Consider the following 26,719-nt stretch of genomic DNA (forward strand, 5'->3'; position numbering starts at 1 on the left):
CGTGTGCTCTGCGTGACAGTCGATCTGTGCGAATTGAATCCGGACAGGAGGAGAGTTCAGCTTCACTGGAGATGCGTGATCAACTTTAAACTCGTTATTTCAAACTATGCTGATTTATGCATTTGTGCACTGTCATATTCATGTCATTTTTACTGCGTGCTGCATGTAAAATGAGTGTTACCTTGGCTTTAGTTGGAAAAAATATGATTCCCAAAGCACACAAACTTCCCAGATTACCGAGTGCCCTGTTGGTTACAGTGTTTACTTTCTTTTTGTTCATATATTTTAAAATATTTCTTTATTTGTGAAATATACTGTAATAGAATTATAGAATCAGGAAGTTGTCATCTAAAGTATAAGTATGTTTATTTTACACATTTATTTTTAATGTCATTATTTTTTTCTCAAACATTAATTAAAATAAGTTAATATTATAATTAAAATAAAAAATATACTTATGTATATCGGCTTTATATCGGCTCTCTAAGATATCGGCATCGGCTGTCAAAAAAAAAAAACAATATCGGTCGACCACTAATGGAGATGGGAGAGAGGGAGAACGAGGACTATTCTTTTGGGACTTTTTATTAGAAAGAAAAGCAAACTTTTCATGGCAGGGTTTCTGTCTTCCAGGATGTACTTGTGAGACTAGATGAAATAAACGATATAGAGTCCAAAGGCAGAGCAGTGAAGAGCTTGTGAGATACAGAATGACTTTAATGCTGGTGGAATCCTCTATTCAGATCATCCTTTCATCAAAATCGAGGTCTCCCTTTCAGAGAAAAATGTCAGTGATGGAGGTCAGAGGATCAATAATATTAATCCGAGTTAAACTGACCAGCATTTCCATTTGAAGCCCAAAATCACATTAAGCGAGTCCTGTATTTTTATACCTCCAAAAGAAGATTTTGTTGATGAGATATATCATGTGTGGGCAAACTATTTAAGCTTTCAGTCACACAAGAGGGACATTTCAGCTGAGATAATTAGTTCGGACTTACGATAGGAGAGCCTAGACAGGAAATGATGCCATGCTATTATTGTGCCTTGAATGTCATATTAGCCTGTGTGCTGAAGTCGACATGCTAATTAGCCCCAATCTGAATAAATAAAGACACGCTTAATGACAATAGATAATGTCAGCTCTAAAATTGCAGCTTGTGTGTCTGATGCATGATTTCATGCTACCCAAAAGTCATTTACTAGTAACCATTTGGAGAAGCCAACCACAAAAACCCTCCGTATGGAAAGTGTTCAATCATGAAATCAAAATTGACCTCATGCATGACACGCAAGGGCACATTATCCTTAAGAAGAAAAAATGTTTTTATCAAAATGTTTTTTTTTTTTTAAAGCCAATAGCCAGTGCCGATATGTGGAAATGTCAGATATATGCCAGTATATTTTACATTCTGAAATCTGACTGGATATTCAATAAGAAAAAATCTAGGGTGGGATTTAGATTTCGAAAAAAAAGTCAATTACATAGCGTAATAGAGCTACGGTAGGTGGATGAAGGAGCAGGGTAAGAGTCATTCGCAAGGGAAACAATTTCACAGGCTGAGCTAGTTACATTACATTTTGATAAAGAAAACTTTATTTTATTCAAAATGTTATACACTGATGAATCAAGTGCAATATGACTAGGAATGTGCACTGAAAAAGCCAATAGGGTATATTTTGATTTCATGCTGACTTTAATGATGACAAGTGAACAGGAATTGATTGACCACAGGAGCCATAGTCCTCTAAGGGAGCCTCAAGCTGTAACCAGTTTTTCCAACAATGACTCATTCCAAACATCCAAACAGCTTCATCACTTCATACTGATGAATTGATTTATTCAGGTTTTTAAGGAGAAAAAATTTAATAGAAGTCACTGCTGGGTGACTGTTCTGTTCTCAAAATGTTGTACATTTTCGATCACTTATAACATCAGAACCGTGGTTAACCAGCATGACAGGTTGTCAGGGAGAGTGTGTGCAGAGATGCTAAATAATCATTATCTGTCACTTTGATGGACTGGGTTGTAAATTTACTATCATCTTTTGTTTATCTGTCAGTAAATATTGTAGCACTTGGAACTTTTTATGTGACATTGATATCAGAAGAAGTTCTCTTGCTTTTAGGCTTATCTTGTGCTATGTTGAAGGTTATGGCTTCTTTTTATTCTGATCACTCAGTATGACAGACAACTGAAGCCGTCTTGCAATTTGGTCAACCAATTTAATGAACAATGTCCCATGAATTATTCCACTGGTCTACATGTGTGCACTTGTTTATCTTCCCACATCCTCACTCACGTCTCTGTCTACAGTTGTCTGGTTTTTCATTTGCTTCTTTTTCTTTAAAACTTTTTTAAAGATTTACTTTTAATCCCTTTTACCGACTTTTAGTGTGGGAATTTGTCTAAAAGATGAACCCCCAGTAGAACAGATACCTTATTTTTTGAGTACTCAATAAATAAATAAACATTTTCAATTATTTAAATGTATACATAGTAAATATTGCAAAAGTGTGACAGTACTTATTTTTTACTATATTTAAAAAAAAGAAAGTATTTTTATGTGTAGGTACTAGGGATGGGAAGATTCCTCGATTCGCTCGGTGCGTCGGCATAAAAAGTTAACGAAGCGATGCATCAGTTTAAAAAGTGTGCATCGGCTACAAGTTGTCATTTACATCGCGATGCATCATTTCTAACATATTTGCATCGTTAAAACCTGATTCATTTATATTATGTTATATTATATTTTATATGTAGGTTGATTTCTCCTCTCTAAACTGTTTCTCAAGCGAGTTCTCTCATCACCGCTGCTGCTGCGTGAATATGACGAATCACCACACTACGGAGACCCGAGGAAAAACTGTGATTAAAGTCCAAAACCTGACTTGAAATAACCTAACAAATCAATCGGGGCTAAAGCGGTTCCATAAACGACAAATTAAATTCACACAATCTCACTAATTTGTGCACGCTTATTCTTAAGCAGCCCTTAATGTCGATCATGGATCAAATCGATTCACCATGACAAACTGCGAATATATCTGTGCTGTTTAATGCATTTGAGACGTTGTGTTTTCCTCAGTGCATAACTGACATGTCACAGGAATATTTTTCATATGTAAATGTTAGAAAGTCATGCAAACATATTTACGCGAGTGAACGAGCACTGCTGCGCACATGCATGCAAAACAGACAAAGTGTAATCGAATAGGAGCGCAATAATTCTGAGTAAAATATACATTTTGATAAAAAATGTGTTTTTGGACATTAAATGTGTCTTTTGTAGAATTTTAAACGCATCGCATCGGTAGCTGCTTCATATGTATCTTTAATGTTTTGTATCATTGGCTATGCATCGAGATGCGTATCGTATCGGATTGAGACATGAGATGCACATCCCTAGTAGGTACATAATGTAATTTATTCCTGTGATGGCAAAGCTGAATTTTCAGCAGCCATTGTCTTTACTGTCACTTTTGATCAGTTGAGTGCATACTGAATAAAAGTTATAATCCCCCCCCCAAAAACAATCTTTTCCAATTTCCTTTTTTTCTTCTGATGTAAACAAAGCCATGAGCAGTGGGAAAAAATAATATAAACCAATAATATCATAGCACCGCATGCTAACTTTTCTCAGTCCAATCAAATCCCAGTGGATAAAATCAAGTCCCACCCCGCATTATTTCCTGCTCAGTGTTTTGTTTTACTCAGATGTACAGCATGCAGAGTCCATTTCAGCCTGCAGAGTAAACACAAGACAATCTCTCATCATGTAATATCTGTCTTCAGTGGCCTTATCTGCAGTCCGGTCTCTTTATTTCATTTCATGCATTATTTCATTCCTGCCTGTTTAATCACTTAGCATCTGTCTCCGAGTTATTAATGTTTGTTTAGTAGAGCCCATGTCAAGGAAACGTCTCTGTCTCTCACTCTTCCTCTTCTTCTTATCTCTGTGAATCATGGGTAAAATATTATTGGCTGTAGGGGCATTAATAGGAGCCGCTCTGAACAGTAGTGCTTAATAACCATGACAGAGCAAACAGTATGAGCAACTCAGAAGGTTACCTGCCTTACACTGCCGGCTCTTTACATGTCAGTCAGTGTGTGAATGTGCATTGTGTGGCATTGCAAGTAATTTTCCATTCTTTGACAGAGAAGCACATTAGTGCATGTTGGGAAATGTAATCAGTTGTTCACAGCAATGTCCTTGACCTTATAATAATGAATGCAGAGAAAGGTTTGTTTAGGTCAAGGCCACATGCAAGTCATTCTGCTCCATAATCCTGTTCTGCCAGAGCTGAATATTAATGATAAATTAAATAGTCCATCATAAGGGAAGGGTCATCAACTCTCTCTCTCTTTTCTCTCATTCTCTTGCATCTCTACTCTCTACAACCTTGATATGCCCTTCACACCTTTTCAATATCTTTCTCTGCACTGCTTTCTCTCATCTCACATGGTCGTTCACCTGTGTCGTCACCTGTCTGTGTGATCAGCTGCTGGAAAGTGAGAAAAGCTGCTCACGATGTATCATATCAGCCCATCTACAGTTGACACCTCTGAGAGAGAGAGAGACAGGTGTATTTTAATGTGCAGTTACACTAAAGGCTACTAAACGCTTCTGTCTGTTCTTTAAGAGAATGCTTAATATGTGTTTAATATGAACTTTAAAAGTTGTGTATCTCTAAGGGTGAATATATTTAACTTTTCATATAAAAATACATACATACTTTTTATTTATGAATTTATTTATTATATATATATATTATTTATATTAGTCATTTTGTTCATTTTTTTTTTAATAAAACAAAAAATATTTTATTATGAGCATGAAGCCTATTTTTTTACAATTTCTGCATTGTAATTTTGTGATTTTGCCATTTTCTTTTTTTAATAATTAAAACAACATTTCCAATTTAAATATGATTACACTTGTTTTTTTTATCAAAAAAGTTTCCTTATATTTTTACTTTTAAATTTGAGATTAAAATGATGGTGACATTCTTCCCAGGTGTCTTGAAATTCACCATTATTCTGACTGTTATGATCTGGTTTTAAACCGAACTTAATATTAAATGCGTCTCTATCTCAGTATTTATAAATATTGTTTAGAAGTGTTTACTGTGATGTTTACAGTTGTGGTGTGTGTTTTTCAGAGGGAAAAGTTGAAGTGAGTAAAGAAGGATTGAAGCTGTGCACTATGGGACCAGGAAAGGTGTTTGGAGAGCTTGCCATCCTTTATAACTGCACCAGGACGGCCACTGTGAGAAGTGAGTACACACGCAGCGCAGTGATGAATAAAATTATCCTGATTTTGATTCTCAAACAGGAGACATTTTGGATTTATTTTTCCAACTACATACATAGATTAGCACAGCTTGAGGATTATCATTCTCAGTATGACTGAAGAGAATCGGCTGCTCCATCTGTGATGATAATCTGTGATTTCATTGATAGACAGGAGGCCAGACTGAGAGAGATATGAGGGTTGAATTAATATCAGGAGACAACAAATAAGTGGAAAATTGTGCTTGGGTATTCTAGGATGTTTTTGGTTATTTTGTGATTTAAACAACTCCCTAACCCTAGGTATTAAACTTTGGCAACTCTTTTCAACATTTTGACATTTTCATTAGACTTTTACACATTTATAAAAAAGCCCCAAGTTGTTCCAAAAATCTAGATCTGATTCTGTAATAGCCATAGTTAATAAACCACAATTAATGTTGACTGTGGAAGCTTGTTTCTGCCACCAGATAAAATCATAAAAAGGTAATTGCGACTTTTAATCTCACAATTCTAACTTTTTCCCTAGCAATTCTGAGTTTATATCTCACAATAAAGACAGTTTTTTTAAACTCAGATGTATAAACTTAGAATTCTGAGACAAACGCAGAATTGTAACATATAAACAGAATTGTGAGATATAAACTGCTAGCGAGATATAACTGCAAGATATGTTTATAACTCGCAATTCTGAGAAGGAAAGTGTGAATTGTGAGGTATAAACACACAATTGCAAGAAAGTAAGTATTATTTATTATTATGAGATCAATAGTTGCAATTGCGAAATGCACACTTAGAATTCAGAGGTAAAAAGTCAGAATTGCAAGATATGAACTCAGAATTGTGAGATGTAAATTTGTAATTGTGAGAAAGGTCAGAATTCTGAGTTTATATCTTGCAATTCAGTTTATATCATGCAGTTCTGATTTGAATTATTCAGATTTGCGAGAAAAAAAGTTTGAATTGTGAGATATGAACTCAGAATTGAGAGAAAAATCTGAATTGTGAGATATAAACTCAGAATTGCAAGAAGAAAAAAACGAATTATGAGATATAAACTCAGAATTGAGAGAAAAAAGTCTAAATTGCAAGATTTAACCAGATCATTTCATATGCACAAGCTTGTGTGCTGTATGGTTTCTGAATTATTTGAAGCCTTTCTCTCATTTATTATTCCATTCTTCTCTTCATTTCTTTTTCCTCTGTACCATTGTTCTCCTTCATGCATATTCTCTTCTTGCCTCTTCTTGCTCTTTTTCTCCTTCCTCTTTCCCTTCCACTCTATCTCTCCTCCTCTGGCTGTGTTAATGGTGTTCCTGCACTCTTCTGCTCTCTGTCTCTGGTTCTCTGGATAGCATCTGGGACAGGAAGTGAGCTGGACTGGGATTAAGGGACATGCATGCGTCTGATCTCTCCATGCACGGCCAAATCTCTAATTTCACTCAGAATAGAGTCTGGATAAAATTCATTATAGTTTTCACTTGTTCCGTTCCGTTGATGTAAATTTAAAGGAATTTTCCACATTTTAAGCATCTGTTGCATGTTGTTGATTACAATAGACAATTATTCCAACTTTTCCCTCAATTCCTGTATAGTCCAGTTTTATGGAAGTCTAGTTGGAAATTGTTTGAAAATGGAAAATTATACCAGTTTTCGCCTCCTTATTTTTACCATATTTTAATTTATGTAATGAACATGTAAACCTAGTAATTTTCACACAATATGCACAAGTGCACCAGAAAGGAACATGATGTTACTCTGTAAGCACTTTTTACATGTAGCTGTACTTGTTTGTGCTAGAGACATGAATGACACCACAAATTGTGGGGCTCGTTGAATATAACTGCCTCTCATTTCTAAGCGATCAAACAATTTTCAAGCCTTTTGCAAAATACAAATTTAGACAACACTTTTCCTTTTGTATTGCCGTCCGTGTGTTTGCATAGCTGTGCGGTTATACATGTCTTTCTCCCAGTCTCTTTCTTTCAAACACACACCTTTTGTTGTAGTTGGTTTCCAGTGGTGTCTGCATGTAAATAAGTCTTCTGGAGAAGCCGTGGCTTAGAGTATTAGAATGCACAGGGGAAACAGCGCAGATATGTCAGCGCTTAAAGTGGTTTTGACCTGCTGTGATCCTACCCACCCTACAGCTGCCCTGTCCATTCACAGCTATAAACAACAGAGCAGAGCAAGAGAGAGCAGGTCCAGTGCTTCACAGGACATGCTAGATGAAGGCTCTTTATCGCAATACTCTGATGTTAATATTGAACCCAAGTGGATGCTCAACAGATATTATGAGAGAAACACTGACATACCCTAGCAAGTACATTATAAGCCCGTGGGAAAACCAAGAACATTATTAAAGCAAACGCATCCATGTTTGTGGCTTTACAGAATGAGATCAAAACACAGATGTTCAGTATTTTTAATGTAACTTAGTAAGTTGTTGATTAAAGCCAGTACAAAATTATCATTAAATGCTGTTTGTCAAATGAATCATAATTAATCACATATCTGTATTTGCTTATCTAAAACATATTTAGATAAAAAAGGAAACTGGTCACCTGTAACAGTTCAGTATATAAGTGACAGGTAGCCTAAGACTTTTACATTGTTACAGAATATTTCTGTTTCAAATAAATACCATTCTTTTGAACTGTCTGTTCATCCTGAAGAAAAATATCACCATTTATTTTTATAAAATATTTTCATAGTTTTTCCACAAAAATATTAAGCAGCACAACTGTTCAACATTGACAATAATAAGAAATGATTCTTGAGCAGCAAATCAGTATATTAGAATGATTTCTGAAGGATCATGTGACTGAAGACTGGAGTAATGATGCTGAAAATTCAGCTTTGCATCACAGGAATAAATTACATTTTAAAATATATTCAAATAGAAAACAATTAAGTTGTAATAATATTTGACAATATTACTACATATATAATATTACTGTATTTTGGATGAAAAATGCAGCCTTGGTGCGCATATGAGACTTTTGTAAACTTATACAGACCTAAACTTATATGTATATATTTATATATTTTAATATTTGTCATTATCTATTTTTTTAATATCTTTTCATTAGACCTCTGTCCTATTCTTGGATGCAGTCCTTAATTTGTGAATCGATTTCCATGCACAAGATTTCTTACAGTTTCAGTTCCAGTCTAAAAATCAGTGTACATGCTGATGGACTCCAGCTGAACTGCGGTCCATTTGAGCTTTCCCCCCACACTTCTTAATTTTTTGTTACCTTCTCGATGCAATATCAAAAGTACATCTTATAGGAAATTTTTTTTAATCTAAAATCTTGAGGGTGTAACAAGTTCAGTTAATTATAATGTTAAAATGCAGTGAAGTTCTCATCTCCTTGTGGTGCCTGTGTGTGTGTGTGTGTTTCTGAGATTGTGATACTCAGGCTGGATATCATCACTCCAGGTGATCTGTTGGAATGGAGAAACATTTGCAGTAGGTACAAGAGAGAAAGAGTAGATGGCCAGAAATGACCCTTTTTAAAAGTATACAACAAAAGCTGCTATCAATTTCTAGCCTTTCTAGATGGTAATACGGTAGAGTTTGTGTATGTGTATGTTTGTGTATGTAGTTGGGTCATCTGTGTCCCACATCAGGAAGAAATCAGACATGGCAGTTTGACATGACAAACCCATTTGCTGCTTTGCTAGTATAGATTTAAAGTCTGTTTACTTCTATCCAAGAAGCTTGAAAGTCATAATGCTTTGAGTTTGAGGGATGTGCGCATGGATAAGACCTTGAAGCATATGCATTAGATATAAATTAACTGTTGTCCTACACCAGTCTGATAAAAACTTAATAAAACAGCGGGAATTTTAGTTCTGATATGTGTTTTTCTGTTTGCTGATTATGGAAAACATACCCAGTAGTGATCGGTTTGCATTTCAGACACTTTCTCTTCATTTCAACTTTCTTTGGCCCAGATGAATTTAGCTGTGGCCATCAGTAAGGAACAAAAATTAAATGTATTTGAGGCATTTCCCATGCAGCCATCCAACTGAGATATAAACACTTGATGCTGGAGGTGTTTTGTTCACTGATACAACTTCTAGCTAATGAGCCAGCAGCCCTGTAGTGCCATTTCAAGTCACCATCTAATGCATACTGCACACACAAATGGCACAGACTGGCTAAAATCACCAGTTGTAATCTGATTGGCTGGCTTCTAGCAGTTTTGTGGAATCAGGTTTTTATTAGGTTGCTACACAAGCTCTTCTGAGGAATAAATAATTAGTGGATGTGCAAACATTTGCAATATCCATGAGTTTTGTTTGGGACACACAGCAAGTAAATAAGTATAAATGATTGTTGTTGGTTTTTGCATTTTCCAACTGCTCAACATAATGTAAATATGGATTAGAAGGCTGTTTCCTGTCTAAATGGGCAGTTTTCATAATATAATAGAAACAAAATTATTTTTTCCCCTTATACCTTGGGTCATCACACTAATTTCATTGCAACCAAATTCTGCCTGACTGCATTTACTTTTTACAAATGTTCCTACAGCTTTCGATTAGTTTTGCACTAAATTTGGGTTAGATCGTCTTGAGACCATGTGGGTCAAAATATCAAGTTTCAAGTTAGTTTTATTTATATAGCACATTTAAAAACAGCAAGCACGGCTGACCAAAGTGCTGAACAAACAAAGACATAGAACACAGGGCAACCCACAGATTCATACCATAAACTCACAATGAATCAAAAGCCAAAGAGAAGAAATATGTTTTAAGAGATGATTTAAAATCAGTTAAAGACTGTGCAGATCTGATATAGGCTGGAAGGCTGTTCCACAGCCTAGGGCCAGCAACCGCAAAGGCTCTATCCCCCCTCTATGCTTTAACCGTGATCTGGGGACAGAGAGAAGTCTTTGATCACCAGACCTCAGATTACGTGTACGATTGTATGGACAAAGTTGATCAGACAGATAGCTCGGTGCCATATTATTTATAGATTTAAACATAAACATAAAGAAGAATTTTAAACTCCATTCTAAAATGCATATCTTGTGCAATGCCTCAAAAAGGGCACCATACAGGAAGTTAGGCCATATTTTTTGCAGTACTTTGATGTACTGAAATTAAACCAACACTACAAAGATGCCCCAACTGTATAAAAGCAGTTTTGTTATAGCACCACCATCTGGCCAAGTCGAGATTTAGATTTTTTTTAAATACACCTTCATACTTACTGTATGAACCCGTTTATGTATGTTTTAGTTATTTCTTCATACAATGTATGTGGGATCAAAAATGGACTCAAAATTGAATCATATTGAAATTAAGCATTGCGAAAGCCTGGACCCGTGAATTTTTGGTGTTCAACAAATTTTTGGAAGAAAAAAAAACACTAAAGATTTTGCGGTTAAAAACACAAAATAGAAAGTAGGAGTCAAAATATGGAAATTGCTCATATTGGCATGAAATTTTGTATGTGTAATTGCCACATTGTCCTGAAAGTAAGTACGTTTTGCTTGCAAGTAACTTTTGGATATGAAGTTCTAAAAAAGTTTTAAATGATGAGTGCACACATAGCCAACTACTTCTCATACATTTGCCACTGGTGGTGTTATACAAATCTACTGAAACATATCTGCTTAGTCTTACATTGTGCCATTGTTGACTGGTTAATTGCAGCTTGCAGCTATATTGGATCCTTTTTTGTTTTTCGAATAGGCCACAAAATAACAAAACAGCTTTTAATGTGTATTCACCTGCCATCTGCTGCTGTTGTTTGCCCTTTCATTTCCAAAATTTCCAAAATTTTTCTTTTTCTTCTTACTGTTCAAATGAATAGGAATTGTCCTTGAGAAAATGTTGTAAAATTTGAAGTGATGGCACGATTTCTCTGGAGAAAGAGCAGAAATGGAAATCTCTGCTCTGTTTCCTGGATACTGCTGGTTATATTAGTTGCAGTGCATCCGTGTTTTGAGAATACCTTGCAGTCGTATTGTTTCACTCTCCCTGAGGTTTCTGCTGTCTGTCATTTCTCTGGAATGATTCACTGAGGCAGACAGCACTTGAAGAACACATGCTGTTAAAAGCATGAAACCTGTGTGGCTCCATCATGCAGGTCTATTCTGGACCACAAGACAAAGTGTATGTCTTTTTATTCTTATTCTTCTTCATTATCTGAAATGAATTAATCTCACAAACTCCATCAAAGTATGAAAAAGTGGGAGTGAAGAGAGGCAATGAACACCATGAAGTTAACAGTATCAAAGTTTCTCAGAATCGATCATTCAGCGTAAAACTTTGACTCTCTTCTTTTTCTACCTTGCAAATGCAGATATCTTCTTCAGGAAGTGCCAAATATATACAAAATATATTGTATTGTGTTTATTCTTTTTTCATGTCTGATTGTTCTTGTTTTCTCGTTAAATGAAAAAGGCTGTGTGTGTGACAGTGTTTGTCACCTTTAAAATCTGCCTGCATCATGAGAGTGAATCTGGTTTTATGGGGGAGATGAATCTGTCAGAATAGGGTTGGATGAGAATGGGTCATGTCAGGGCAAGTTCGGTAGTGATACGTTTCCTCTCCCTCATGAATAATATTAACTCATGTGCTATCAGAAAGCATGCTGGGACGTGTGTTCCCTCTGACCACACAGCTTCTATCTTCATGTTAATTGAGAACATCATTTTTATCTGTGCTGTTGGGATGAATCTCTGGGTGTTGATGGCCTGCAGGGAGACTACTGAAACTCAAAACCTTCCCATATCATAATCATACATATAGCTAAATGATATAGCTAAAAATATTATCATATATTTACATATATATGTATTGGAGATTTAGATTAACAGTCATTCATTCTCTACTAAGAAACAGATAATATATTATGTTATTTATATTATAGTATACAACAATAAAACATGATTAGCACTCTTGCAAATAATAATAATAATAATTATTATTATTATTAGTAATATAATAATAATTATTATAGTAATATTTCATAACAAATAATGTTGTCGTTTATTGCATATTATTTAATGGGTACTTAATGTTTCAGTATAAACATAATAATAATAATAGTACATATATTTTATGATAAGTTGTTATGCAAATATTCTTAAAGCTTATTATATATTATTGTTGTAGTCTATTGAATATTGTTTAATGGGTACTTAATGTTTCAACATTTTTTTATGGAATAATAATGTACATTATTATTATTATTATTATTACTTATAAAGAAAACAATAATATAATAATATGCAAATAATATTATGCAAATATTCTTAAAGCTTATTATGTTTTATTGTTATATTCCTTTGCATATTGTTTAATGGGTAGGTACAATTTTTTATTTAATAATATAATAATATTAATTTAATAATATTATACATTATTAATATTAATTATATGCAAACAATATAATGTAAGCATTTGTAAAACACATTATTTTATTGTTGTAGTCTATATAGTTTATTGGGTGCTTAATGTTACTTGTTAGTTCTGTTACAAGGAAAATCATTGTGAATATTCAGTATATTGTGCAGCCCCTATACGTATTAGAAATGAGATCTGCGTCCAGCTGTAGTGATCACCATTTCCTCAGGCGCTTGAAATACACGCATAAATCAGAGGATGGAAGCTGTACTGGGCTTTGTTAAAAAGACATTTGATCTAGCTTTAAGGAGGGATTTAGATTCAGGTAAATATGGAGTAAATTTGAAATGCAGCACAAGTAATGTTTGTCTTCATGAACATATGTTGGCGGTTGTGTAGGTGGATGCTGTTAAGTTGTTGTGTGTATCTGATGAATTCTGATCTGCCACGGGGCTGAATGTCATTACGGATCCAAACAGGAGCTCTCTCTCTCTTTAATACACAGTAGAGAGTGGGTGTTTTAAACAGTAAAGTCACCGCCTGCATAACGGCTGTTTTTCACTACATAATAAATCTGCCAGGACTGTCTGTCTCTCCGTTGTGTGGCTCATACCGCTCTTTTTGTTATTTGCTCTCACTCTTATTCTCTTTCTCTCCCTCCAGGCAGAAAAAAACTACAGGTGTCAGATGAAAATCTAAAGCATTTAGCTCAGACCCGATGAAGTCAGTCAGGCACAAAACTGATTTCAGTCTTGGCAATACCTGTTGTGATAGATGTATTGGAGAGAATTCTGTTTATCCTTTGTCAGATATCAGTCGGATGAACTTGGATCAACATCAGTCTAACACATTTGTAGGCGTATCTGTAATTAAGAAAAATCAATCAAAACATACTAAATGGAAAGCAAAATTAGATGTATGAGTTTAAGTCTGTGGGTGAGTAAATTTTCAGCAGTTTTTCAGTTTTAAGTGAACTATTCCACAGTACTGTTCCCATGACTGTTGGCCGTGCATAAGATTGATAGCATGATTAGGATGCCTGTGTAAAGATAAATACAAAAATACAAATGCATGCTACTGATGTTGCTTGAGCATGGTACAGTCACACAATTCTCTTTGCAGCAACATTTACTATAAAACTGCAGCATGATGACACCAATATAACCTGCAGTCCTAAAACTGTGGTCTTGAGAGAATATTAGCTGTCCATTCAGGCTGCGTGTCTTGACTTGACAGAGGTGATGATTTCTAAAAACCTACAGGAACAAATAACAATCTTGGCTCTGTTGGGCCGCTATCTCTTTTTTCCTCTGTTCAGAACAACACAGTTTCCTTGGGCAGATAACTATGACAACATTCAGTAAAACTATCGATCCTGTTGAGATTTGAATAAATGACTGAGAGCATCTTATATCATTAAAAGATAAACAGAGCTGTACAAAGTTTTGTTAGTGATGTGTAATTAATGAAGCTGAGCTTACTTTTGTCACAGCTGCTGGTGCATTTTCTCGAGAAGAAAGTCTATGATTTTGTCCCTACAGACACTTCCTACATCCGCGTTACTTCATGTTGATGAAGCACACAAAAGTCTGCACACTTTAGTTTCTAAATATACCTGAATTGTATTCTTAGCACAAACACGCTCGCTGTTATTTTTGTCAAGCACCACTGATATCAGACATACTCAAGAAGCTTAAGCTGTGTGCATGGGCAAATCTTTCAACTGGATGGTTATTTGTGTTTACAAAACAAGTGCAATGGGGTCACATGCATTTCTGATTACCTTTGAATGTTGTTTGTGTGATTCAATCATGTCATCACAAATGCATTTAAAATATTTAATTAAAGGAATAGTTCACCCAAAAATTAAAATTTTCTGAAAATGTACTCACTGTCAGGCCATCCAAGATGTAGAGTTTGTTCTTCATTGAAACAGATTGGGAAAAAAATTAATATTATATCATTTGCTCACCAATGGATACTCTGCAGTGAATGGGTGCCGTCAGAATGAGAGTCCAAATGGCTGATAAACATCACAATAATCCACATGACTCGATTAATCTGTCAGCAATTAATGTCTTGTGAAGTGAAAAGCTGCCTGTTTGAAAGAAACAAATTTATTAAGGCATTTTTGGCCAAAATACCAGTCCATAATCCATAATAATGCTTTCTCCAGTGAAAAAGTCCATCCCCTGTTGTTCTCTCACATCAAAATCCACCAACATATTTGTTTAGATTTTGGACTGTTTTTGCTTGTAAACTGTGGTTGATCTGTGCATAATTTGCTCCTGATTCATACGAGATGACTTTTTCACATTATAGATAGAGGATTATGTGGACTATTTCTTGAAGGCACTAAGGCACCATTTACATTTATGCATTTACTTTCATTTACACTTACATTGCATTCCCTGGGAATTGAACTCATAACCTTTGCATTGCTAAAGCCATGCACTTTTGTTTGAGCTAAAGGAATGTATTTCATTTACAGAACCAAAGTAACATCAGAACTTTTAAATACACAAAGCAAGAGGAAATAGTTTAATGTTCTCAAAACCAGATGTTGTTTTAGCCATTTATTTACTTTGCATGAATTGTTTCCTGTCAAATGTTTTTTAACCAATAGCTCGTCTTTGTTTTAGAGTACATAACCTAAGACTGTGTATGGGTATTGTCAGCCCATGCTGGCAAACATTGTCAATTGTACATAATAGTTTAGAAAACATCACTGTTTGACCTTGTGTGTGAGTGTACACATGTATTCTAGCAAGTTCTATGAAATTTCCTCCACTCAAACATCTTCATAACAGTGGGTCTGTAACATTTAGAAATGAAAGAGGAATAATCAAATAATCGAGTGCCTGTGACATTTCCCACTGATTCCCTGTCATGTATTACAATGTACAGTATGGAGCAAAAAATCAGTGTGCAAATATAATAAACATGGTCACCACGGTCAACAGTTGCCATCTTGTTGGAGCATTTGCAAAATGGCCTTTTGCTTTTCCAAAGTCTGCTGTACTTTTTAAATGATATTTTTTGACTTTTTTAATGTACAGTGAATTTGGTACAACATAAGTATTGACTTAGTGCATTGACTATAGTAAGTATTGACTTACAGTGACTATTTTACTATTGAATAAAATGCAATATATTTTAAATTTTTATTGCAAACGTAGAATTCAGGTGTAGGGTTAGTGTAGGGCAATATAATATACGGTCTGTACAGTAGAAAAACCATTACGCCTATGGAGAGTCCCCACAAGGATAGCACCTAACAGATACACATCGCAAATATTTTCATAATGTGCAATACTTTATGGAAGTGGTAGGTTGTTGCTGAGCTAATTTGGTGCCATATTTTTCTGTGGTAACAATGACTTATCTGATTAATCCTCTGTAGGATTATGGATAATGTAGTTCTTTACTGGAAAACTGACATGTTTTTTGTTTTGTTTTAATTAATTAATTAATTAAATTATGCTGAAGCTTAAACTATAATTAATCTCAAACTCCATGTTCAGTTTGTCTTGCATTTACAAAATAGACGGTGAGTTTTCATTTCATGCTGACTTTAATAGTGTCAATGAGTTTGATTTTCACATTTGGAATGTACATTCATGCTCTATATCTAACAACAAACTGTTTGTTCATCTAGATGCTGTGGTTCTTAGGCTTGGGTGTGTGTCTTGGTGTGATAAATAATGAATGTATTTACAGTTCACATGATAAATAACTCATGTGCCAAGTTAGTATATTAGTATTTTAGTCTGTTTATTTCCTGTTGTTATCAGAGTCTATTAAAATATTTGAGCCCATCATAAATTCAGATGAATTCCCCTGCGTGAGGTGAGTCAGTGACTGTATTCATATGTAAAAGCTCACTGTTTATTTATGCTTCAGTGTTTTCTGATTATTTTTCATCACTGCTGGAGCTTTTCTCTCTCTGCATTTTGAAGCACTTCAGTATTTTTTTGTGTGAATGCAAATCACTAATAAACACATTTTGACTAAATAAGGCATCATTTCCAAATAGTCACTTTCACATACATCAATGTCACCTTGTTTTTATCACTTTAGCGATGACTATAATATGCACGAAACCAGTTTGTCAATTTGACAACAGTCCAGCCCTCTCAAAAAACAAGGTTTCAATATATCATTGAAGTTTTTAATATCACACAGTAGTTTCTGTTTCATAGACAGCTGAAGACAACTCACGTCTTAAAAAAGTGCACAGTTTTGCAGAAAACAGTTCAGTAAACCGAGAGGCAATAATCAAACATACTTTCCTAGAATATCGTCTCTTTCTCAGGAATGCTGTCTTCAGTCCTTGCGTTCCTCCTTCGATTCCACACTTTAATGACGAAATACCCAGCAGTCTATGCTGAAATGTTTGTAAATATTTAGTCACATGACTGCTGATTATCATTATTTGGATTCAGCAGTTATATGATTTACTATGTTTATTGCATTCAATTTTGTGGTTGTCACCCAAATTAAATTTCACACACACACACACACACACACACACACACACACACACACACACACACATGTACGTACGTCTGGTTTGCTATCCTTGTGGGGACTCTCCATAGGCGTAATGGTTTTTCTACTGTACAGACCGTATATTATATTGCCCTACACTAACCCTACACCTATAATCAAACATACTTTCCTAGAATATCATCTCTTTCTCAGGAATGCTGTCTTCAGTCCTTGCGTTCCTCCTTCGATTCCACACTTTAATGACGAAATACCCAGCAGTCTATGCTGAAATGTTTGTAAATATTTAGTCACATGACTGCTGATTATCATTATTTGGATTCAGCAGTTATATGATTTACTATGTTTATTGCATTCAATTTTGTGGTTGTCACCCAAATTAAATTTCACACACACACACACACACACACACACACACACACACACACACACACACATGTACGTACGTCTGGTTTGCTATCCTTGTGGGGACTCTCCATAGGCGTAATGGTTTTTCTACTGTACAGACCGTATATTATATTGCCCTACACTAACCCTACACCTAAACCTACCCCTTACAGGAAACTTTGTGCATTTTTAGATTTTCAAAAAACTTAATTCTGTGTGATTTATTAGCTTGTTTACCCGTGGGGACCTCAGTTTAGGTCCCCACCGTGACACGAGTCCCCATGAGTCTGTGTGTGTTCAGGTTTAAGTCCCCACCAGAATAGAAAAACAGGTACACACACACACACACACACACACAATAAAAGTAGCGAAATAAGTTAAGAAAGTTAAATATGAATACACTTACACTGTAGGTGACATGAATAAAAGAGACGATTACATTTTTAATCACAATCATTTGACAAAAAATTTCAACATTTCATGATCAGCTCATATTGCAAGAAAGCGTTGGGTGCTGATGATTAGAAAATTGCATTCACAAACTGATGGCGTGTTTTCTGATGTGTGTTTCAGCTGTGACCAGTGTGAAGTTATGGGCCATCGACAGACAGTGCTTCCAGACCATCATGATGAGGACGGGACTCATCAAACATGCAGAAAATATGGAGTTATTGAAAAGGTAAACAGCTGTCTTGTTATGGAAGTGCATCTCTTTCTTTATCATCTGACATCATAATTTGCATAATGGCACACAGAGAAGAGAGCATGGGGCATATTTTACATATTAAAGACAGAATTCTGCATTGTTGGGCTACTGAGCCAAACTGGATGAAAGAAGTCTTCATCAAAGACTTTAAAGACACTGAGGCAGAACAAATGAGTTTCTTGGACGATTCTGAAATTCATTGCCACAGAAACTCTCTATAGCTCCCGATCTCCTTCCTCTACTCCTTTCATGATCTCTCTCTCTCGCTCTTGCTTTCTCTCTTAGTCTCTGTCTTATGTATTAACATGAGAAAAATGAATAGTAATGCAATCGTTTTTAATGATCCATCTAATGTGGTTTCATCTAATGTTAATGATATTACCCCATCCCTGCTGCTGTATTTATTATTTGAATAATTAGACCTAATTTTGTCAATTATGCTTTGAACTAACAGCCGTTAACAAACAAAAGCAGAGTGCATGCGAATGCATTAGATGCTGAGTTGAACTTGTGCATTTTACTGATCTGGTTTATAGACCAATATGAAATTTAGGTTTCATATTTAGTCCTGATCTAATCCAGAATCTGAGAGAATTATTATGAAACAATGTGCATGTGTGATGCCATGATTTTCTGCTGATATAGGCTACTATTTATCTGTTTAGTTCTGAATGCAAAATATAATAATTTAAAATAATAATAAAAACATTTTATGTGTAAATAATATATTTAATATTTATAAATAATATTTTATAATATTTTAAATATGTTTTTTTTTCATCATGTCAGCACTAAGTTTCTCTGGTGAAAAATCAAAATCATAGTTCAGTTTTTTTACTGAAAATTTGTTCTTGGTACAAAGCTCAAGAATAATGATGTGCTTGCCAGCAAAGGCTGTTATTATCCATTTTTGTAATAACCTTCAACCCCTTAACATTTTAAATGTAACATGATTGGCACAAATATAACATGACTGAAAGAGAAAAGTTTTGCGTTATTAATAATATATTTAAAAAAATACAAATGTGTGATTTTATTACTGGGTGAATAATCTATTCATATTACAGTACATAAATAACATATATAAATTAAAAATATTTGTAAAAATTAATATCTGATGGTACTTTGCTAAAGGGATAGTTCACCCAAAAATGAAAATGAGCCCATGATTTACTCACCCTCAGGGCATCTTAGACGTATCTGACATTCCTCCTTCAGACTAACACAATCGCAGTTATATTTAAAATTGTCATGGGTCTTTCAAGCTGTATAATGGCAGTGAATGGTGCCCCTGTTTTTGAAGCCAAAAAAAAGTGCATCCATCCATCATAAAACTACTCCACACGGCTTCGGGCTGTTAATAAAGGCCTTACGAAACGAAACGATGCGTTAGTTGAATGGTGCCCCTGTTTTTGAAGCCAAAAAAAGTGCATCCATCCATCATAAAACTACTCCACACGGCTTCGGGCTGTTAATAAAGGCCTTATGAAACGAAACGATGCGTTAGTGTAAGAAAAATATAGATTTTTTTAAAATTAATAAACTGTAATCTCCAGCTTCCGGTCGCTCAAGCAGGCGCGTTCACGACAAGGTGTTCGAGCGTATGACGTAAGCGTAGCGGAAGGCGCAACGTAAGCTCCGGGGAGAGAGTGACGAACGCGGAGGAGAAACCAAAAATGTCAGAGGAGTATAATACATTTTTTGCCCAGCCATATTTGTTTGAACCAGAGTATACCGACCAGGAACTCCACGAGATGGAGGAGGCTGCAACGGTGGCGGCACACAGATGTACTACAGATGTAGTTCACTTGGTTTCCCTGTGCTGTAAACAAAACTTGGTTCTCGCGAGACTACACTCTTCTCCCTCCTCTTTCAGACGAACACAATCGCAGTTATATTTAAAATTGTCATGGCTCTTTCAAGCTGTATAATGGCAGTGAATGGTGCCCCTGTTTTTGAAGCCAAAAAAAAAGTGCATCCATCCATCATAAAACTACTCCACACGGCTTCGGGCTGTTAATAAAGGCCTTACGAAACGAAACGATGCGTTAGTGTAAGAAAAATATAGATTTTTTTTAAATTAATAAACTGTAATCTCCAGCTTCCGGTCGCTCAAGCAGGCGCGTTCACGACAAGGTGTTCGAGCGTATGACGTAAGCGTAGCGGAAGGCGCAACGTAAGCTCCGGGGAGAGAGTGACGAACGCGGAGGAGAAACCAAAAATGTCAGAGGAGTATAATACATTTTTTGCCCAGCCATATTTGTTTGAACCAGAGTATACCGACCAGGAACTCCACGAGATGGAGGAGGCTGCAACGGTGGCGGCACACAGATGTACTACAGATGTAGTTCACTTGGTTTCCCTGTGCTGTAAACAAAACTTGGTTCTCGCGAGACTACACTCTTCTCCCTGGAACTTTCGTTACGCCTTTCGCTACACCTACGTCATACGCTCGAACGCCTTGTCTTGAACACGCCTGCTTGAGCGACCGAAAGCTGGGGATTACAGTTTATAAATAAAAAACTCCCAACATTTTTCTTACAGTAAAGCATCGTTTCGCTTCAGAAGGTCTTTTTTAACACCCCGAAACCGTGTGGAGTAGTTTTATGATGGATGCATGCACTTTTTTCGGCTTCAAAAACAGGGGCACCATTCACTGCCATTGAATGGTTTGGAAGAGCCAGGACCATTTTTAATATAACTCCGATTGGATTCGTCTGAAAGAGGAATGTTAGATACGCCTAAGATGCCCTGAAGGTGAGTAAATCATGGGCTCATTTTCATTTTCCGGTGAACTATCCCTTTAATATTGGGCGGATGCGTCCCCTGTAGTGGTCCCAAAATATATATGATGGTTACAGGCCTGGTATTTTTAATCTCAGGGGGTGGGATATGATTTCTTAAAAGTTCATCAGCAGCCTTTTCAAACTAAATGATTAAATAAAATAAAAATCCTGTCATTTTCAGACCAAATATTAGCCCAGAATGGCTTGTGTGTATGCATAGCACCTTTAGGTTTCTCTGCTGCAGTCTTACGCTAAATTGTAATAGGAGACTTTAATGGACTCTTGAATTTTTTATGGCATATGAAATATTTATGCAGGAGTAGTTATTGATGTATGATCATCTCATGACACACGACAGTGAAACATGGACGCAGCCCGTCCCTTTAAATGTGTGTGCGTTTGCTAATGCAACAGACAAAGATGCCCAGATCTCATCAGGGACAATCTACTGTCCCTCAGGACAGCGGATCAGTCGGCCTCTCCTGCCATTTCATCCTAAACATGATTTATTTAGATTGAGATAAATTACAGCTTTTATTAAGTAATGTAGATAATGCCTTGTCTTTGTGGCAAATTAGCTCCGCGTATACAGATTAGGCAGATGCAAACCTTTTCCTCCATTACACATGACCAGATATATTTAGAAATGTTTTATTATGGTGATTGAGGGATATTATTGTTGTTTCCGTGGCAGAGAGCAGCTCTGAGTTTATTGCAATATGTGATGATGACCAGCTGTTTCAACCATATGGTCAGCCTAAAAATTCACCCGATGTACAGTGAAAATAAGTACGGAATTACATGAAGTGTAGGAAATGAAATGAAACTTGCATGACATTAACAAACACCAAAAGACTCTTCAGCTTTGGATAAGGATCTAATTCATCACACATTTACAGATGTGATTGTTTCATTTTAACAAAAGATTTCCAATGACGTAATGAACTAAAGTGTCTCTGATTGACAGTGTCCTGACGTTCCGGGGTCTTCCAGAAGAAATACTGAGCAAGCTGGCTGATGTCCTTGAGGAGGTACGGAAATGTTCCTGATCCTTAAGCAAACACAACTGTAATTAAATCTAAGCAATTACATCTCTGTGCACTGATCACTCAACATTCAAACTTTACAAGCACCACCCTAGCTGTGGTTTATTTGCTTGTAATTTTATTTAGATAAGCTCAATGTAAAGAAACCAAAAAAAGAAGTTCTAAGATTCAGTCTCTCTAAACCCCTCCTTTCCATGAGCCTACTCTGCTCTGATTGGTCACATGGCCCAGTCTGTTGTGATTGGTTAACCGTGTGTCGGATACAATATGCCCATAGTTCCGTATTTTGATAGAAAACATAACCCTTTTATTATTTATCATACAGGTTGTGATTCAGTGGAGCCAGCTGGACCAAATAAACAGGGTACTGAGCCATCTTTTAAGAGCAAGCATTTTGTGAATCCCGCGTTGAACTACCTGAGATTAGAGAAGCAGTCGTCAGTAAAATGACGGGAACACAAAAAAAGATTGGGGCTGTACTGCTGTGGTACAGTGGAAAAAAATTATTTTATCCACTGATTATTTGCAGCCTCATATTTAAAAGTGAATAAAATCAGCAAATTCCATCAGGGACTGTTTATCAGCAAGAAAGACTCACAACTCAAGTTATAAAGGCTCCTTGTTCATACCATTAGTAATTTAGGGTGCATTTTTAGACTTTCTTGTCTTATAGTGAATGCACGTGGTTCAGTAAGTTGTAGTGGAATGAATCATAAGTTGTTTATACTCTTTCTCTGTATGAGGTCCACTTTGCGCAAAGCATCAAAGGAGAAAAATCAATGATTTCATCCAAGAATAGCATGAGAAGATGAGCTGTAGACATTGTGAATATCTTAGTCATCAGTCAGTCTATCATTCGCAGACATAAAGGTCCACATCACCTCTCTCTTCACCTCGTTAGAATACGACATTTATCACTGGGGAGGGAGTGATGGAGACTCACAGCTCCCTGTGTTTAGGGGTGAAAGGTTGTTGTTTTCCATTCTGTGTGGATTTGTTAATAATCTTGCAGTGGCTGTGGTCCGGCCTTTGTAATAAAACATGATTCACAGCCTCATAACAATAACACAACAACACAGAAATTGGTTTGGCTCGTATTATTACAGTAATTACATTTATGTTTAATATGTCTAATACAGGCACTATCAGATTTGTACTTTTTAGAGAGCAACCATGAAACATTGACAGCAGAGTAGATTGAGTGGATACTGCTCAGTTTCTGACATACACTTTATAATGTTGGTCTCTGGTATATTATATCTACTATAATATAATGACCTATTCACTGTTTTTTACTTTGCTTGCCAATTTTAGTATTATTTATATACTATTATAGTATTGATTAATATTTTGAATTGTTTGATTTTGTATTTTTTTTTATTTTGTTCATTTACATTTTTTAATTTGATTAGTTTTTGTTTTTTAATATATATATTTTTATTTAACTTGAATTAATTTCAAGTAGTTTTAGTCCTTTTTCTACTTCAAATTAAATTTCTTTCAGTTATTTACCAAAGCAAAATTTATAATTTTTAACTTTTCATCTAATATTTATATTTGATTTATTTTAGCTTTATTTTGAGTACCAAAATATTTTTAATAGCTTTTAGTTAACAATGACAACACTGTTGCTTGCTAATATTTTTTATTTCTGTCAAAACCGTTACTTTTAAATGGGCTTCAATGGCTAAAGATGTTTTTTGGCAACAGAAAGCTGAATTTACGGCATCTACCAGCAGGGGTTAGCTGGTTCATGCTAACCGGGAAAACCTTAACCCACTGGTTCAGACATGAACTCTCATTTATAACGTTCACTAACAAACCAACAACAGAAGAGCAGATGTGACGAAGTAAGATCAAATAATGAGAGTATTTAATGGCACTGTGAGCTCTGTGTCATTAAAATGACTCACCTATCAATCATCATCTCTCAGTGATGATGATTTATTAAAATTCAGGTCAAACTCTCATTCCAGTTCTTTTTTTTTTGTGATGTGATTTGTTTAAAAAAATTCTATGAATTTGTAGAGAGTGGAGGGGAGTCTCTTCAGCTAATAATTGACCTTCAATGAGACTGAAATTTGCTGAAGCTTTTTTAACTTAAATGTTAATTTTGCATATGTTAATTATACCGGAAGTTCTGGGGAATGAAAGTTTAGACACATGGATGGAATCTTTCCTTCCGTCATCATCTTTGTGGTCACTTATATTTGATGCTACTCCTCCATTAATTGCTCATATAAACTGTGTTAAATTATAAAATAAGTTATGTTAAAGTTGTTATGTTAAAGACAAAAAGTATTTGGACTTTCTTCTCAAACATTGTTATGTTTTGAAATGAATACATTTTTAATTCATTCTTAATTGTGTTACAACTTTTGGGACCATTACAATATATCTACTGTAATTTAAGTTATGGATATCCAAAACTGCATTAATGCAGTAAAGTCTGCTTGTTCTGAAACACACATCTACAAAATTACATCATATATAGTAATCAGTATATAGGGGTTTTGTTATGTAACATTTACTTTTATTGATTTTATTAATTAAAATCAATCAAAATACAATAAACATGAACAAATAAGCCTAAGGACAATTAAGAGTTTTTAAGCATTGTGAAATCTGTCGTAAGTAAAAAAAAAAAAAACACACACACACACACACACACATATATTAAATATGTTAAAATTAAGTACATTTTGTTCAAACTTTTTTATTATTTGCAATAGATTTCGCAATGCCATAAAGTACAAGTATTTGTTAATTAGTTTTGGTACTTTGGTAGTTTTGATAATTTATACATTTATGATCATTTTCTGGATAATAAATCAAAATTCTCTCTCCTGTGACTGCAGGTGTGTATGTGTGGGTGTTTTGTTGGAGGTCAGATTCTAGGTGATGTTAGAACAGAGTTTGCTTGTATCAGAGTCTTTGTGGGCTTCAGTTTGCTATCTGCTGGTCATATCTGATTTCAGACTGATGTGTCTGGAGGTCAAGGTCTTAGCACACTGAGGGTCAGAGATGTTGTGCTGCCTTTTTTCCATTTAGAAATCTGCTGGATCTTGCGTCTGCACATCCTCTATTCATACCCTCTTTGTAGAAAGTGCCACCTGTATTTTTCTCCATCCTCTTTTTCCATATAATCCTCACGTCCTCTAACCAATTTTCTCTCTCTTATAGACCCACTATGAGGATGGCAACTACATCATTCGCCAGGGGGCAAGAGGAGACACGTTCTTCATTATCAGTAAAGGAAAGGTAAGTCTATTTTAGTGGAAAGGGCAAGCAGTGATGCTGTAAAGATGATCCCATGCTAATATTTCTTTCTTTTGTTCTCATCCCTGTCCAGGTGACGATGACTCGAGAGGACTGTCCTGGTCAGGAGCCCGTCTGCTTGCGTTCTATGGGGAAAGGAGACTCCTTTGGGGAAAAAGCCCTACAAGGGTGAGATTGTCCTCTACACTACTGTTAAAGTCAGATTTAATACCAAATTTAAACTCCAGACAGGATATTTGGAGGCACATTCAGGTGGGTTTCTCATTAGCGGAATCTCACAAAACCTAAAATATTTTTGGCCCCAAATCAAGAGAAACACACACACATATATATTAGTGCTGTCAAAATTAATGTGTTAACGCAGGTGATAAACTTTTTTCAGTTTAACACATTAAAAATATTTAATGCAATTAACGCAGGGGCAGAGATAGGGTTGGCCACACCACTCACCACTGCTGTCTCTTTTTTCTTGACAAGTATTGCATTTATTTAAATGCATAAAGTCTCCGACCAGAACATCTTACGACCACATCAAACGGGAGACTTTCAGACGCACACTACAACATCCGCGAGTCAAACGAGCGCGGAAAAGGTAGAGGTGACTATGTAGCTTCAGTAGAACAACAGTGAACCGCGGTCAGATGAGATGTTGTCAGGCCATATGTCAGTAAAAACGATTTTTCCTGTCCTGTCAGCCGGTATACTTCAATTGCACGCACAAATACGGCGGCGCGCGCTGTAGCCTGTATCATTTCATATCAAAGTGCAAAAGAAACTACGAGCTTGCAGTGTCGTAGTTATGTTGTCAGTTAAGTCATTAAGTTACCAAAAAGGCAATTAAAACTGCATGCAAGTATGTTATATCAGTCACATTTAAAAACATGTTTCTGAAATGGTTTTCAAAACTGTCCTGGAGCAGCTGGAGTTGTTATTTTTAAAAGTTTAATAAACGTTAAAATTGATAGCTCTCAATCATACTGTAATGTTGAATGGCTGTAGTCAATGGTTAAATATTAAAGGGAAAAAAAAAAATTTCATAGAGACATCAGTAGTATTGATATCAGTGATACTTGCCTTCAGTCATAAAAAAAGATGCCATTAAACAAATATTACAAATATACTGTCTTTATGTTGTTTCTACATTAATTTATAGATTGAATGTGAAATTATTGCAATATAAAATATATATTTAACAACTTTAATGTTAGGTGGGATTAATTTCAGACAAAAATGTGCGATTAATTAGTTTTTTTTTATCTATTATATATATATGTATATATGTATATATATATATATATATATATATATATGTATATATATATATATATATATATATATATAT

At 35.4% G+C, this 26,719-nt stretch overlaps 1 protein-coding gene across 1 annotated transcript in view; it reads left to right on the top strand.

The window, feature by feature from the left end:
• prkg1a (protein kinase cGMP-dependent 1a) overlaps window positions 1-26,719 on the top strand; it is a 55,569-nt gene that overhangs the window by 12,637 nt on the left and 16,213 nt on the right. Inside the window, exons 3-8 of the mRNA XM_016273290.1 lie at window positions 4,504-4,513; window positions 5,164-5,277; window positions 18,134-18,239; window positions 22,020-22,083; window positions 25,282-25,359; window positions 25,451-25,545. Of these exons, the coding sequence (XP_016128776.1) occupies window positions 4,504-4,513; window positions 5,164-5,277; window positions 18,134-18,239; window positions 22,020-22,083; window positions 25,282-25,359; window positions 25,451-25,545 (467 nt within the window). The remainder of the gene's footprint in view (window positions 1-4,503; window positions 4,514-5,163; window positions 5,278-18,133; window positions 18,240-22,019; window positions 22,084-25,281; window positions 25,360-25,450; window positions 25,546-26,719) is intronic.

This window comes from Sinocyclocheilus grahami, unplaced genomic scaffold (genome assembly GCF_001515645.1).
Source record: "Sinocyclocheilus grahami isolate Dianchi unplaced genomic scaffold, SAMN03320097.WGS_v1.1 scaffold77.1, whole genome shotgun sequence".
Lineage (NCBI taxonomy): Eukaryota > Metazoa > Chordata > Actinopteri > Cypriniformes > Cyprinidae > Sinocyclocheilus > Sinocyclocheilus grahami.